Source organism: Tachyglossus aculeatus, chromosome 21 (genome assembly GCF_015852505.1).
Source record: "Tachyglossus aculeatus isolate mTacAcu1 chromosome 21, mTacAcu1.pri, whole genome shotgun sequence".
Taxonomy (NCBI): Eukaryota; Metazoa; Chordata; class Mammalia; order Monotremata; family Tachyglossidae; genus Tachyglossus; species Tachyglossus aculeatus.
The window spans coordinates 41,353,635-41,367,226 of NC_052086.1; the positions used below are offsets into that span (position 1 = coordinate 41,353,635).

A 13,592-nucleotide genomic window follows, 5' to 3' on the forward strand; every position below is an offset into this window, starting at 1 on the left:
TCTGTGAGCTCCTTGTGGGCAGGAAATGTGTCTACCAGCTCAGTTGTATCATCCTCTACCAAGCGCTTAGTCCAGAGCTCTGCACTTGGTAAACACTCAGTAAATAATAATAATTGTGGCATGTGTTAAGCACATACTATGTGCCAAACACTGTACTAAGTGCTGAGTTAGATATAAGATCAATAGGTCCCACATGGGACTCACACTCTAAGTAGGAAGGAGCACAATTATTGAATCCCCATTTTGCAAATGAGGAAACTGAGGCATAGCGAGGCGAAGTGACTTGCCTCCAAGGTCACCCAGCAGGCAAGTGGCGGAGCTGGGATTAGAACTCAGGTCCTCTGAATCCCGGGCCCGCGCTCCGATGGATGGGTTGATTGGTGGACTAGCTCAGATGAGAGATCCGGCCCGGATCTGTTTTGATCAAGCGAGCCGTCAAACTCTCCAATTGCCACTTTCCTCTTCCTAGCCTTTTCCTTTATGTATTTTTCCCAGTTGCCATGGTAATTAGAGCAGCAATTTACCGAGGCTGATGACAGCGTCGGAGCTGGGGCCGGCTGGGAACTCTTAACTGGGCTTGGAGAGAGGAGAGGAAAAGGAGAGGAGGGAAAGAGGAGAGGGAGAGAGGGGAGGAAAGAAGAGCAGAGGAGAAGGAGAAAGAGAAGAAGAGGAAAGCAAGAGGGAGAGGGAAAGACAGAGACTATATAAACTCCCTCTAGTAGTAATAATTATGTTATTTGTTAAGCACTTACTATGTGCCAGGCACTGTACTAAGCACTGGGGTGGATACAAGCAAATTGGACTGGATGCAGTCCCTGTCCCACTTTGGGGTCACAGTCTCATTCCCCATTTTACAGATGAGGTAGCTGAGGGATAGGGAAATGAAGTGACTTGTCTAAGGTCCCACAGCAATCAAATGGTGGAGTTGGGATTAGAACTCATGACTTTCTGACTCCCAAGCCTCGGCCACTATGCCATGCTGCTTCCCTCTGGACTGTAAGCGTGTTGTGTGCAGGGAAGATGTCTGATTATCGTTTTATTGTACTCTCCCAAGCACTTAGTACAGTGCTCTGCACACAATAAGTGCTCAATAAATGGAAGGAAGGAAGGAAGGAAGGAAGGAAGGAAGGAAGGAAGGAAGGAAGGAAGGAAGGAAGGAAGGAAGGAAGGAAGGAGGGAGGGAGGGAGGGAGGGAGGGAAGAAGGGAGGGAGGGAGGGAAGGAGGGAGGGGGAAGGAAGGAAGGAAGGAAGGAAGGAAGGAAGGAAGGAAGGAAGGAAGGAAGGATGGAAGGAAGGAAGGAAGGAAGGAAGAAGGAAGGAAGAAGGAAGGAAGGAAGGAAGGAAGGAAGGAAGGAAGGAAGGAAGGAAGGAAGGAAGGAAGGAAAGGAACGGAACGGAACGGAATGGAACAGGAGAGGAGATGTCAGGCTGGAGCTGAGACAGCAAAAGACTCCATCTCAGAGAACTCTGGTGGGGACCCAGACAATTCTACACAGGAGTCAGACTCCTGATTTCTTGTCTCTGGTGGGGACCCAGATAATTATACATAGGAATTGCACAATCAGTTATTTTCCCTTCTCTACCCTCACTCTTTTTTTTTAAAAAAAAAGACAAAACTTCTCATGGTTTGAGTAGTTTCAACAGAAGAGGAGCAGAAGAAATCTAGTTGGGTCTTCAGAGAGGAGTCTCGGGTAGGAGGACTGGATTTGAAAAAACAAATGATCTCTCTTCCCCCCTCCAAGTCTTTCGCGTCTAAACATGGCCTAGCAAAAGAGCAAAGGCCTGGGATTTGGGAAGCCCTGGGTTCTTATCCAGGCTGTGCCACTTGCCTGCTGTGTGATTCTGAGCAAGTTACTTTGCTTCTCTGTGCCCCAGTTTCCTCATCTGGGAAATGGGGATTCGATACCTGTTGTCCTTCTTCTTCAGACTGTGAGCCCCTTGTGGGAAAGGGACTGGGCCTCACCTGATAAAATCTACCTCAGCGCTTAGAGCAGTGCTTGGCACATAGTAAGTGCTTAATAAATCCCACAGTCATCATTAGCAGTAGCAGCAGCAGCAGTATGGCCTGCTGGAAGAAGCCCAGAACTGGGAGCCAGAGGGGCATGGGTTCTAATCCCGATTCTTCCACTTGTCTGCTGCTGTGTGACCTTGGGCAAGTCACTTTACTTCTCTGTGCCTCAGTTACCTCATCTGAAAAATGGAGATTGAGACCGTGAGTCCCATGTGGGACAGGGACCATGTCTAACCAGATTTACTTGAATCCACCCCAGTGGTTAGACAGCGCTTAGAACAGTGCATACATTAAGCGCTCAATATTCATTCATTCATTCATTCAATTGTATTTATTGAGCACTTACTGTGTGCAGAGCAGAGCTTCTGAAGTACAAATCGGCAACATATAGAGACGGTCTGCACCCAACAACAGGCTCACAGTAAATACGATTGAATGAATACAGTGCTGGCCCACTTATTTTTTAAGTGCTTAAAAATACCAGAGTTAATATTATTATTATCATCATCATCAATATCATCAAAAGTGGCACAGCAGATGCCCATGAGAAGGTAGTCATGGCTTCTGGCTGGGGTTTATCTGGCTACTAGACTGTCCAAGCTCCTGTGCGGGCAGACTAGACTATAAAATCACTGTGGGCAGGGAACATGTCTACCGATTCTGTAGAGACACTATACCAAGCACTGGGATGGATATGAGCTAATCAGGCTGGACACAGTCCCTGTCCCACATGGGGCTCACAGTCTTCATCCCTATTTAACAGATGAGGGAACTGAGGCACAGAGAAGTGACTTGCCCAAGGTCACCCAACAGCGGACTCACAGTATAGAAGGGGGAGACAGACAACAAAACAAAACATATTAACAAAATAAAATAAATAGAATAAATATGTACAAGTAAAATAAATAGAGTAATAAATATGTACAAATATACATACATATACACAGGATACATATGTACAAACTTATATATATATATATATATATATATACTTAGACTGTGAGCTCCATGTGAGACAGAGATTGGGTCCAACCTGATTATCTCGTGTCTACCCCAGCGCTTAGTACAATGTTTGGCACATAGTAAACATTGAACACATATAAAAAAAGCAGCGTGTACATAGCTTGGGAATGGGACTCTTTGCAGCTCTGGATTTAAGTGACTAACTATCCATCCATCGATCGTATTTATTGAACATTTACTGCGTGCAGAGCATTGCTGTAAGCACTTGAAAGAGTACAATATGTCAAAGTCGGTAGACACGTCCCCGGCTCGCTGTGAGCAAACATTCAGCCAAAAGTCACTCGCCCAAATCTCAAATCTCCCCTGAGCCGCCCTCCCCAAGGAGCAGGAAGCAGCAGCCTGTTGGAGGATTTATTTTATGGTATTTGTTAAGCGCTCACTAAGTGCTAGACACTATACTAAGCACTGGGATGGGTACGAGCTAATCAGGTTGGACACAGTCCCTGTCCCACATGGGGCTCACGGCCTTCATCCCTATTTAACAGATGAGGGAACTGAGGCACGGAGAAGTGACTTGCCCAAGGTCACACAGCAGACAAGTGGCAGAACTGGGATTAGAACCCAGGTCCTTCTGACTCCCGGCCTCGGGCTCTAGCCACTAGGCAACACTGCTTCTCTGTCTCTTTCTCCTTAGTCACAGCCCCCAAAAAAGTGAGTCTTTGCCTATTTCATGTGGTAGGAGAGGAATTAGCATCCCGTTTGGGCGAGGGCTTGCTTTCCAGACTGAGCCCCCTTTTTCCTCTCCTCCTCCCCATCCCCCCGCCCTACCTCCTTCCCCTCCCCACAGCACCTGTATATATGTTTGTGCAGATTTATTACTCTATTTATTTTACTTGTACATATTTACTATTCTATTTATTTTGTTAATGATGTGCATCTAGATTTACTTCTATTTATTCTGATGACTTGTCACCTGTCCACATGTTTTGTTTTGTTGTCTGTCTCCCCCTTCTAGACTGTGAGTCCGTTGTTGAGTAGGGAGCTTCTCTATGTGTTGCCAACTTGTACTTCCCAAGCGCTTAGTATAATGCTCTGCACACAGTAAGCACTTAATAAATACGATTGAATGAATGAACTAGACCAAGACAAGGAAGAGGGTGGAGGGAAAGGGGAGGGGGTGAAGGAGAGAAAAAGAAATAAACCTTCCCTCCCTAATAACCTTCCAACTGGAAAAGAGTTGAGGTTGGATTTTTCCCCCCCGATAGAAAAAAAAAATGGAAATCAGGTTATATAAAAGATGTATGCCTCTGAGTTCACAGAGGCTCTCTTAATGATGCCTCTCTCTCCACACCCATAAAATACCCTAGCTGCCCATCAACGTTAATTCGTTTCAGTGATGAGAGGGTAAAAGAGGCACGTTAAGAAATAAATTCCTCCTCACGACCCTCGCTGAGCTCACCACTGGGTCTCCCTCCTTACATATTTATACTGCATTCCCCTCTCCCGGCGAAGAGCGCTTTAGTGCTTGGAGGGCAGACGAGAGGAGAGGGAGAGACAGAGAGGGAGAGAAAAAGAGAAAGAGAGAGAGAAAAGGAGAGGAGAGGAAGAGAGAGACAAAGGAGGCGAGAAAGGAGAGTAAAGGGGGAGAGAGAGAAAGAGAGAGGAGAGGGAGAGACGGGGGAGAGAACGGGAGAGAGAGAAGGAGAGGGAGAGAGAGACAGCGGGAGAGAGAAAGAGGAGAGAGGAGAGGAGAGAGGGAGAAGAAACAGGGGGGAGAAAGAGGAGAGAGGAGATAGAGGGGGAGAGAAAGGGAGAGGAGAGGGAAAGAGACGGGGGAGAGAAAGAGGGAGAGAGAGAGAAAAAAGAGAGAGGAGAGGAGAGGGAGAAAGTCAGAGTGGGAGTGAAAGAGGGATAAAGAGAAAGGAGAGAGAGAAGGGGAGAGAGGGAGAGAGAAAGAGAGGAGAGGAGGGGGGAAGAGGGATAAAGAGAAAAGGAGAGAGAGAAGGGGGACAGAGGGGGGACAGAGAAAAAGGGGAGAGAGGGGAAAAGAGAAAAAGAGAGAGGAGAGGAGAGGGAAAGGGAGAGAGAAAGACAAAGGGAGAGAGAGAGAGAGAGAGAGAGAGAGAGAGAGAGAGAGGATGGAAGAGGAGAAGCCACTGGAATCTGTCAGCAGAGTCACCAAACTGTGCTGAGGAGGAGGAAGAGGAGGAGGAGGGAGAAGGAGGGAGGAGGAGAGGAGGGGAGGGGAGGGAGGAGAGGGAGGGGAGGGCTCGGAGCGGGAGAAGGGGGAGGGGGCGATCTTGGAAAGCACAAATCCGGCGGGGAAAGCGTGGTCCTTGCGTGAAGGTGAGTCAGTTTACCCCGCAACCTCGCAGCTGGCGCTGGCCACTGGCCGGGCCATCCTGGGAGCCGGTCCGAGGGGGAAGGGCCCGGGAACCCGCCAGGGCCGCCGAAGGGAAGCGAGAACGGGGGGCACCCAGCCTGGCCCCGCTCCCCCGCAGGTAAGGAATCCTCCTTGCCCCCCTCCTTCTCCTCCCCCATCTGGAGAGGATCTTCCCGGGAAGGATCCGGGAAGATTGGAGACTCCAAACTTTGGTCTCTCCTCACTCGCCTCTCGGCTCTGGACCCTAATAATAATAATAATGATAATAATAATAATAGTATTTGCTAAGTGCTTACTATGGGCCAGGCACTGTACTAAGCGCTGGGGGAGACACAAGCAAGTTGAGGCTTTGCGCGGATTAAGGAGGGCATTTATTAAGTGCTTACTATGGGCCAGGCACTGTGCTAAGCACTGAGGGAGACACAAGCAAGTTGGGGCTTTGCGTGGATTAATGAGGGTATTTATTAAGCGCTTACTATGGGCCAGGCACTGTACTAAGCACTGAGGGAGACACAAGCAAGTTGGGGCTTTGCGCGGATTAATGAGGGTATTTATTAAGCGCTTACTATGGGCCAGGCACTGTACTAAGCACTGAGGGAGACACAAGCAAGTTGGGGCTTTGCGCGGATTAATAGGGTATTTATTAAGCGCTTACTATGGGCCAGGCACTCTGCTAAGCGCTGGGGGAGACACAAGCAAGTTGGGGCTTTGCGTGGATTAATGAGGGTATTTTTTAAGCCCTTACTATGGGCCAGGCACTGTGCTAAGCGCTGGGGGAGACACAAGCAAGTTGAGGCTTTGCGCGTAGTAATGGTATTTATTAAGCGTTTACTATGGGCCAGGCACTCTACTAAGCGCTGGGGGAGCTACAAGCAAGTTGAGGCTTTGCGCGGAATAATAAGGGTATTTATTAAGCGCTTACTATGGGCCAGGCACTGTACTAAGCGCTGGGGGTAGATACAAGCAAGTTGAGGCTTTGCGCGGGGGCTTGTGTTTGGGGGCGGGAGCGTGGATTGTCCTCTCCCAAGCACTTAGTCCAGTGCTCCGCACATAGTAAGCGCTCAATAAGTACAATTGACTGTAATGCTCGCCGGGACGGAGAGTGTTTGCCCCTGGTCAGATGGAACTTGGCAGAGCGCTTTGTGCGGAGCTCACTGGGGCGGGCTCTTTGATAACGCCCTCTTTTCCAGGCTCCACCAGCTGGGCTTCCTGGTGGGGGTCTTTTATTTGGGGGGGGGGGGGTCTGGGGAGTTTATCTCCCCTCGTTCTGGGATGGGTCTCCGGGGCCCGAACGGAGAGCTGGGTGTGGATAACAATATTCATAATAATAATGGTATTTGTGAAGCGCTTACTACGTGCCAGGCACTGTACTAAGCGGTAGGTGGTTTCTGGGGCGGCCCAAGAGGCGTTGGAGAAGGTGGGGGGCGCGCTAAAGCGGGGCTCCGGAAGGGAGATCAGCCTGGTTTAGTGGAAAAAGCCGGGTTTGGGAGGCAGAGGTCGTGGGTTCTAATCCCGGCTCCGCCTCTTGTCAGCTGTGTGATTTGGAGCAAGTCACTTCACTTCTCTGTGCCTCAGTTTCCTCCTCTGTCAAATGGGGATGAAGACTGTGAGTCCCGCGTGGGACAACCTGATTACTCTGTAACTAACCCAGTGCTTAGAACAGTGCTTGACACATAGTAAGCTCTTACCAAGTACCACAATTATTATTATTACTATTAGATGTTCCGGGGAAGGTGAGCGCAGGGAGTCGCCTCAACTTTTAGACCCGGAGGAAGAGGGAGAGGAAGAAGCAGAGAGGTACAGTGGTTAGATCCCAGGCCTGGGTGTCAGAAGGTCATGGGTTCTAATCCCCGGCTCTGCCACTTGTCTGCTGGGTGACCTGGGGCCAGTCATTTTACTTCTCCGGGCCTCAGTTCCCTCATCTGTCAAATGGGGATGGAGACTGTGAGCCCTGCTGGGGACAGGGACTGTGTCCAACTCCATTTGCTTGTGTCCTCCCCAGCGCTTAGTACAGTGCCTGGCACCGAGTAACTGCTCAAGAAATATTATAATGATTATTATTACTTCGGGGCTGGAGCTGGGACCGTTCATTCATTCAGTCAGTCAGTCGTATTACTGTGTGCAGAGCACTGTACTGAGCGCTTGGGAAGTCCAAGTCGGCTACATATAGAGACGGTCCCTACCCAATAACGAGCTCACAGGCTAGAAGACACAGTTCACCAGAGACCCCCACCCCCCGGGGGGTGGATGGGGAGGGTGGGGGGTCACCCTGGGTGCTAGGCCAGTTTCTCTCCCTTCTGGCGGATCTCCCCCTCCCCTCCCTCTCGCCCCCATCCTGGTCCCTTCAGGGCGCAATGGGTGATACCCTGGGGCGCACGCCCCCCGGGTGGTCGTCATCAGGGGTCGCGGGGTTCCGACTGGACCCCGTCTCCATCCCTGAAGCCCCCACCCTCCGAGGGAATCCCTGCACGGGGGCACCGTGGGATCCAGTCCCGACAGGGCGAGGGAACGGGAGGAAAGCCGGAGCAGGAGACCCTCGTGGGGAGGGGGTGGGCTGCCTTTTCCAGGGGTGGGGTGGCCTTTCCCTCCAGCCGCCCGTCCTGTCCTCTCCTGCCCTGTCGTGTCCTCTCCTGCCCTCTCTCTCTGCCCCCTGTCCGGTCCTGCCCTGTCCCTATCCGGGAGATGCAGTGGTCGGCCTCACTCCTGGCGTGGGAAGGGAGAAGGGAGAGGGAACGGGAGAGCCGGGAGGAGAGAGGGAAGGAGAGAGGGGAAAGACGGGCTGAGAGAGGGGGAGAGCGGGGAGGAGAGCGGGGAGAATGAGGAGAGTTGGGCTGAGAGAGGGGAAGGGCGGGGAGGAGAGAGGGGAAAGTTGGACTGAGAGGGGGGGAGAGCAGGGAGGAGAGGGGGAGAGGGGAGAGTCGAGCTAAGAGAAGGGGAGAGCGGGAAGGAGAGAGGGGAGAGCAGGGAGGAGAGAAGGGAGAGCGGAAAGGAGAGAGGGGAAAGGGAGAAGGGGAGGGGAGAGTCGGGCTGAGACGGGGGAGAGCGGGAAGGAGAGAGGGGAGAGCGGGGAGGAGAGAGGGGAGAATGGAGAGGAGAGAGGGGAGAGCGAAGAGGGGAGAGAGGAGAGGGGAGAGAGGAGAGGGGAGAGGGAAGAGTGAGGAGGATGGAGGGGAGAGCGGGGAGGAGAGAAGAGAGAGGGGAAGGAGAGAGGGGAGAGCGAGGAGGATGGAGGGGAGAAGGGAGAGTCGAGCTAAGAGAAAGGGAGAGCAGGAAGGAGAGACGGGAGAGCAGGGAGGAGAGAAGGGAGAGCGGAAAGGAGAGAGGGGAAAGGGAGAAGGGGAGGGGAGAGTCGGGCTGAGACGGGGGAGAGCGGGAAGGAGAGAGGGGAGAGCGGGGAGGAGAGAGGGGAGAGCGAAGAGGGGAGAGAGGAGAGGGGAGAGGGAAGAGTGAGGAAGATGGAGGGGAGAGCGGGGAGGAGAGAAGAGAGAGGGGAAGGAGAGAGGGGAGAGCGAGGAGGATGGAGGGGAGAGCCTGGTGGAGAGAGAGGAGAGCGAGGAGGTTGGGAAGAGAGGTGGGAGAGCGGGGAGGACAGAGGGAAAAAAGCCCGGTGGAGAGGGGGGAGAGCGAAGAGGACAGAAAGGGACAGTGGGGAGGTTGTAGAGGAGAGAGCTGGAAGGAGAGAGCGGGGAAGACAGATGGGAGGGCGGGGAGGACAGAGGGAAGAGCGGGGAGGAGAGAGGGGAATGCCGAGGACAGAAGGAGAGATTGGAGGATAGACAGGGAGAACGGGATGAAAGAGCCGGGAAGGCAGATGGGAGAGCGGAGAGGAGAGAGGGAGGATAGAAGGGAGGACAGAGAGGGAGAGTGAGGAGGGAAGAGAGGAGAATTGGGGGGAGAAAAGCGAGAAAAAGAGAAGGGAGAGCGGGGAGGAGAGAGGGAAGGAGAGAGGTGAGAGAAGGGAGGACAGAGAGGGAAAGCGGGAGGAAAGAGAAGGAAGGAGAGAAGGAAGCGGGGGGAGAAAAAGGAGAGCGAGGTGGAGAAAGAGAAGGAAAGAAGGGAGAGGGGAGGACGATGGGGGAGAATTGGGGGAAGGAGAGCGGGAAGGAGACAAGGGAGAACGGGGAGGAGAGAGGGATGGAGAGGGGAGGACAGAGGGAGAGAGGAGATTTGGGGGAAGGAGAGCGGGAAGGAGAGAAGGAAGAGCGGGGAGGAGAGAGGGGCGAGCGAAGCGCTTAGCACAGTGCTCTGCATACAGTAAGCTCTCAATAAATACGATTGAATGAATGAATGAATGAATGAATAAGAAGGACTCTGGCCTGGGCGGGAGGGAGCCAAATCTTGGACTCTCGTGAGCCCCGTCCCTTGCAGAAAAGTCCAGGAGCCCCTCCCCTCGCCCCCCAACCCTGGCCCAGGGGGGACGGCTGCCCGGGGGACGGGGGTCTGGGCGGCGATGGAGCCACGGGGGAGGGGGAAGCCCAGCCGGCAGGACCCAGGAGTCCCGTTCCCCAACCTTGGACGCTCACCTGCGCTCTCTTCCCTCCAGTTCTCTCTCTCTCCCTCTCTTTCTCTCTCTATCCGTCTCGGCCGCTGTCTCTCTCCTCTCTGTCATTCCGTACGTTACTGTCTCTGCTTCTTGCTGACTGCCTCTAGCTGTCTCTCTCTCTGTAACTTCTCTCTGTCTCTCTGTTTCAGTTCTTCCTCTCTGACTCTCTCTTTGTCTGTCTCGGTCTCCATCTCTCTCCCCTCTGTCACCCTATATGTTTCTGTCTCTCTCTGACGCTGTCTCTAGCTGTCTCTGTCTCTCTAACTCCTCTCTGCTTCTCTGTTTCAGTTCTTCCTCTTTGTCTCTTTTTCTCTCTCTGTGTCTCTCTGTCCGTCTCTGTCTCTCTCCTTTCTGTCATCCTATGTTTCTGTCTCTGTCTCTGTAAATCCTGTCTCTCTGTTTCAATTCTTCCTCTTTGTCTCTCTCTTTGTCGCTCTGTCGGTCTCTGTCTCTATCTCTCTCCCCCTGTCATCCTGTTTCTGTCTCTGTCTCTAGCTCTCTCTCTCTCTAAGTCCTCTCTGTCTCTCTGTTTCAGTTCTTCTTTTTCGCTGTTCCAGTCTCTCTTTCTGTCTCTATTTCATTCTCTCTTTATCTGTTTCAGTCTCTGTTTTTGTCCCTGTCTGTTTTAGTCTCTCCTCTGTCTCTGTTTGTCTCACTGCTCTCTCTGCCTTTTTGTCTCTTTCTCCCTTCTCTGCCTCTCTCCTCTCTGCTTTTCCTGTATGCCTCTCTCTCCCTCTGTCTCTGTTTCAATCTCTCCTTATCTCTGTCTCTGCCATTCGTTCATTCAATCGTATTTATTGAGCACTTACTGTGTGCAGAGCACTGTACTAAGCGCTTGGGAAGTACAAGTTGGCAACATAAAGAGACGGTCCCTACCCAACAGTGGGCTGCCATCCTTTCTCTTTCCGTGTTAGCCTCTCTCTCTCCCCCCGACACTCTGTCTCTTTTTCTCTATCTCTCTTGTCTCAATCTTTCGGTCCCTGTCTCTCAGTTTCTCTCCATCTCTTTCTCTCCCTTTTTCCTTTATATGCTATGTCTCTGCCTCTGTGCTTCTGACTGTCTTTGTCTCTCATTCATTCAATCTTATTTATTGAGCACTTACTGTGTGCAGAACACTGTACTAAGCGCTTGGGAGACTACAATATCCTTCCCTCTCTGTCTCTGCCTGTCTCTCTGTTTCTCTCTCTCTCCTGTCTCTCCCGTTTTGTCCCTCTGTTTCTGTCTGCCTCTCTCTCTTCGCCTTTCTCTTTTTCTCTCCCTTTCTCCTTCTCTCTGTGTTATGTCTCTGCCTCTCTACTTCTGACTCTGTTCCTCTCAACATCCCTCTCTGTCTCTCTGTCTCTTTCTCTCTCCTGTCTCTCCCGGTTTGTGTCTCTCTCTCTGTCTGCCTCCCTCTCTTCGTCTCTCTCTCTCTCTCTTTCTCCTTCTCTCTTTGCTATGTCTCTGCCTCTCTGCTTCTGACTCTCTTTATGTCCCTCTCTCATTCATTCATTCAATCGTATTTATTGAGCACTTACTCTGTGCAGAGCACTGTACTAAGCGCTTGGGAGACTACAATATCCTTCCCTCTCTGTCTCTGCCTGTCTCTCAGTTTCTCTCGCCCTCCTCTCCTGTCTCTCCCGTTTTGTTCCTCTGTCTCTGTCTGCCTTCCTCTCTTCGCCTTTCTCTCTTTCTCTCCCTTTCTCCTTCTCTCTATGTTATGTCTCTGCCCCTCTGCTTCTGACTCTCTCTGTCTTTGTTCCTCTCTCCTTCCCTCTCTGTCTCTGTCTCTCCATCTCTCTCTCTGTCTCTCTCTCTCATTCTTCTGTCTCACCCGATGTGTCCCTCTGTCTCTGTCTGCCTCCCTCTCTTCCTCTCTCTATCTCTTTTTCTCCCTTTCTCCTTCTCTCTATGCTATGTCTCTGCCTTTCTGCTTCTGACTCTGTCTTTTTCCCTCTCTCATTCATTCATTCAATCGTATTTATTGAGCACTTACTGTATGCAGAACACTGTACAAAGCATTTGGGAGACTACAATATCCCTCCCTCTCTGTCTCTGCCTGTCTTTCTGTTTCTCTCTCTCTACTGTCTCTACATCTGTCTCTGTCTGCCTCCCTCTCTTCATCTCTCTCCCCTTCTCCCTGACAGATGGACAGATGGACGGACAGATGGACGGACAGACCTTCAGCCCTGGGGAGGAGGCCATCACCCCTCCCTCTTCAGGCTCACACACATGCCCGCACACAACCACACACACACACAACACAGGCCCATACACACACACACACCCTACACACACATACACAGCCCGGGTTCCAAGCCGAACGAGCTCCTTTGGGTCGTCATACTTTAGGTCGAAGGACCAAGTGCTGTCTGTGTGTGTTTCTTGGAGAAACAGCACGGCATAATGGACAGAGCCAGAGTCAGAAGGTCGTGGGTTCGAATCCTGCCTCCGCCCTATGTCCGCTGTGTGACCTGGGGCCGGCCTCTTCTCTTCTCTGGGCCTCAGTTCCCTCCTCTAGAAAATGGGCATGGAGACTGTGAGCCCCACGTGGGACAGGGACTGCGTCCAACTCAATTGGCGTGTATCCACCCCAGCGCTTAGTACAGTGCCTGGTGCATAGTAAGTGCTTAACAAGCTCATTGTGGGCAGGAATGGTCTCTCTTTATGGCTGTATTGTACTTTCCCAAGGGCTTAGTATAGTGCTCTTCATACAGTAAGCACTCAATAAATATGATTGAAGGAATTGAATGAAGTACCACAATTGTTATTATTATTATTATTATTATTATTATTATTATTATTATTGGGCTGTATTTGGCACTTTTAAAGTTCCCAGTTTCCAAAATACCCGCATGCACACACACACACACACACACACACACACACACACACAGAGTAGTCTAGCGCACAGGGACTAGTTTTGACATCCAAAGTCTGTCACACATTCCGTGGCTCCCGCCCAGACGCACACACACACCCGCAAACACATCCCTGCGTTGTGGTTCCAGGCTCATCACATACAAACACACACACACACACACACACACACACACACACACACACACACACACACACACACACACACACACACACACACACACACACACACACACCCCTCCTGGTATCGCAAGCCCATCCCATCAAGTCATGGAAAGTCCAAGCAGCCCAAATCTCCGGATTTAGAGGGATCGAAATCCGAACAGAGAAGAATTAAGGGATTTTTGTTAGTTTGGTCGGTTTAGGGTTTTGGGTTTTTTTAATGGTATTTGTTAAGTGCTTTTTATGTGTCAGGCACTGTACTGAGCTTGGGGTAGATACAAGCAAATCAGGTTGGATACAGTCCCTATCCCATGTGGAGCTCACGGTCTTAATCCCCATTTTCCAGATGAGGGAACTGAGGCCCAGAACATGTAAGGACTTACTATTATTAATTTATTATTGTGGTATTTGTTAAGCACTTACTACGTGCCAAGCACTATTCTGAGTGCTGGGGTAGATACGGGGTAATCAGGTTGCTTCAAATGGGGCTCACAGTCTTTATTCCCATTTTACAGGTGAGGAAATAATAATAATAATAGCATTTATTAAGCGCTTACTATGTGAAAAGCACTGTTCTAAGCGCTGGGGAGCTTACAAGGTGATCAGGTTGTCCCACGTGTGGCTCACAGTCTTAATCCCCATTTTACAGATGAGGTAACTGAGGCCCAGAG

The 13,592-nt window shown here is 51.1% G+C and overlaps 1 protein-coding gene across 1 annotated transcript in view; it reads left to right on the top strand.

The window, feature by feature from the left end:
• LOC119942102 (basic salivary proline-rich protein 3-like) overlaps nucleotides 1-13,592 on the top strand; it is a 105,688-nt gene that overhangs the window by 36,673 nt on the left and 55,423 nt on the right. The window contains exon 2 of the mRNA XM_038762756.1: nucleotides 5,350-5,475. Within this exon, the coding sequence (XP_038618684.1) occupies nucleotides 5,350-5,475 (126 nt within the window). The remainder of the gene's footprint in view (nucleotides 1-5,349; nucleotides 5,476-13,592) is intronic.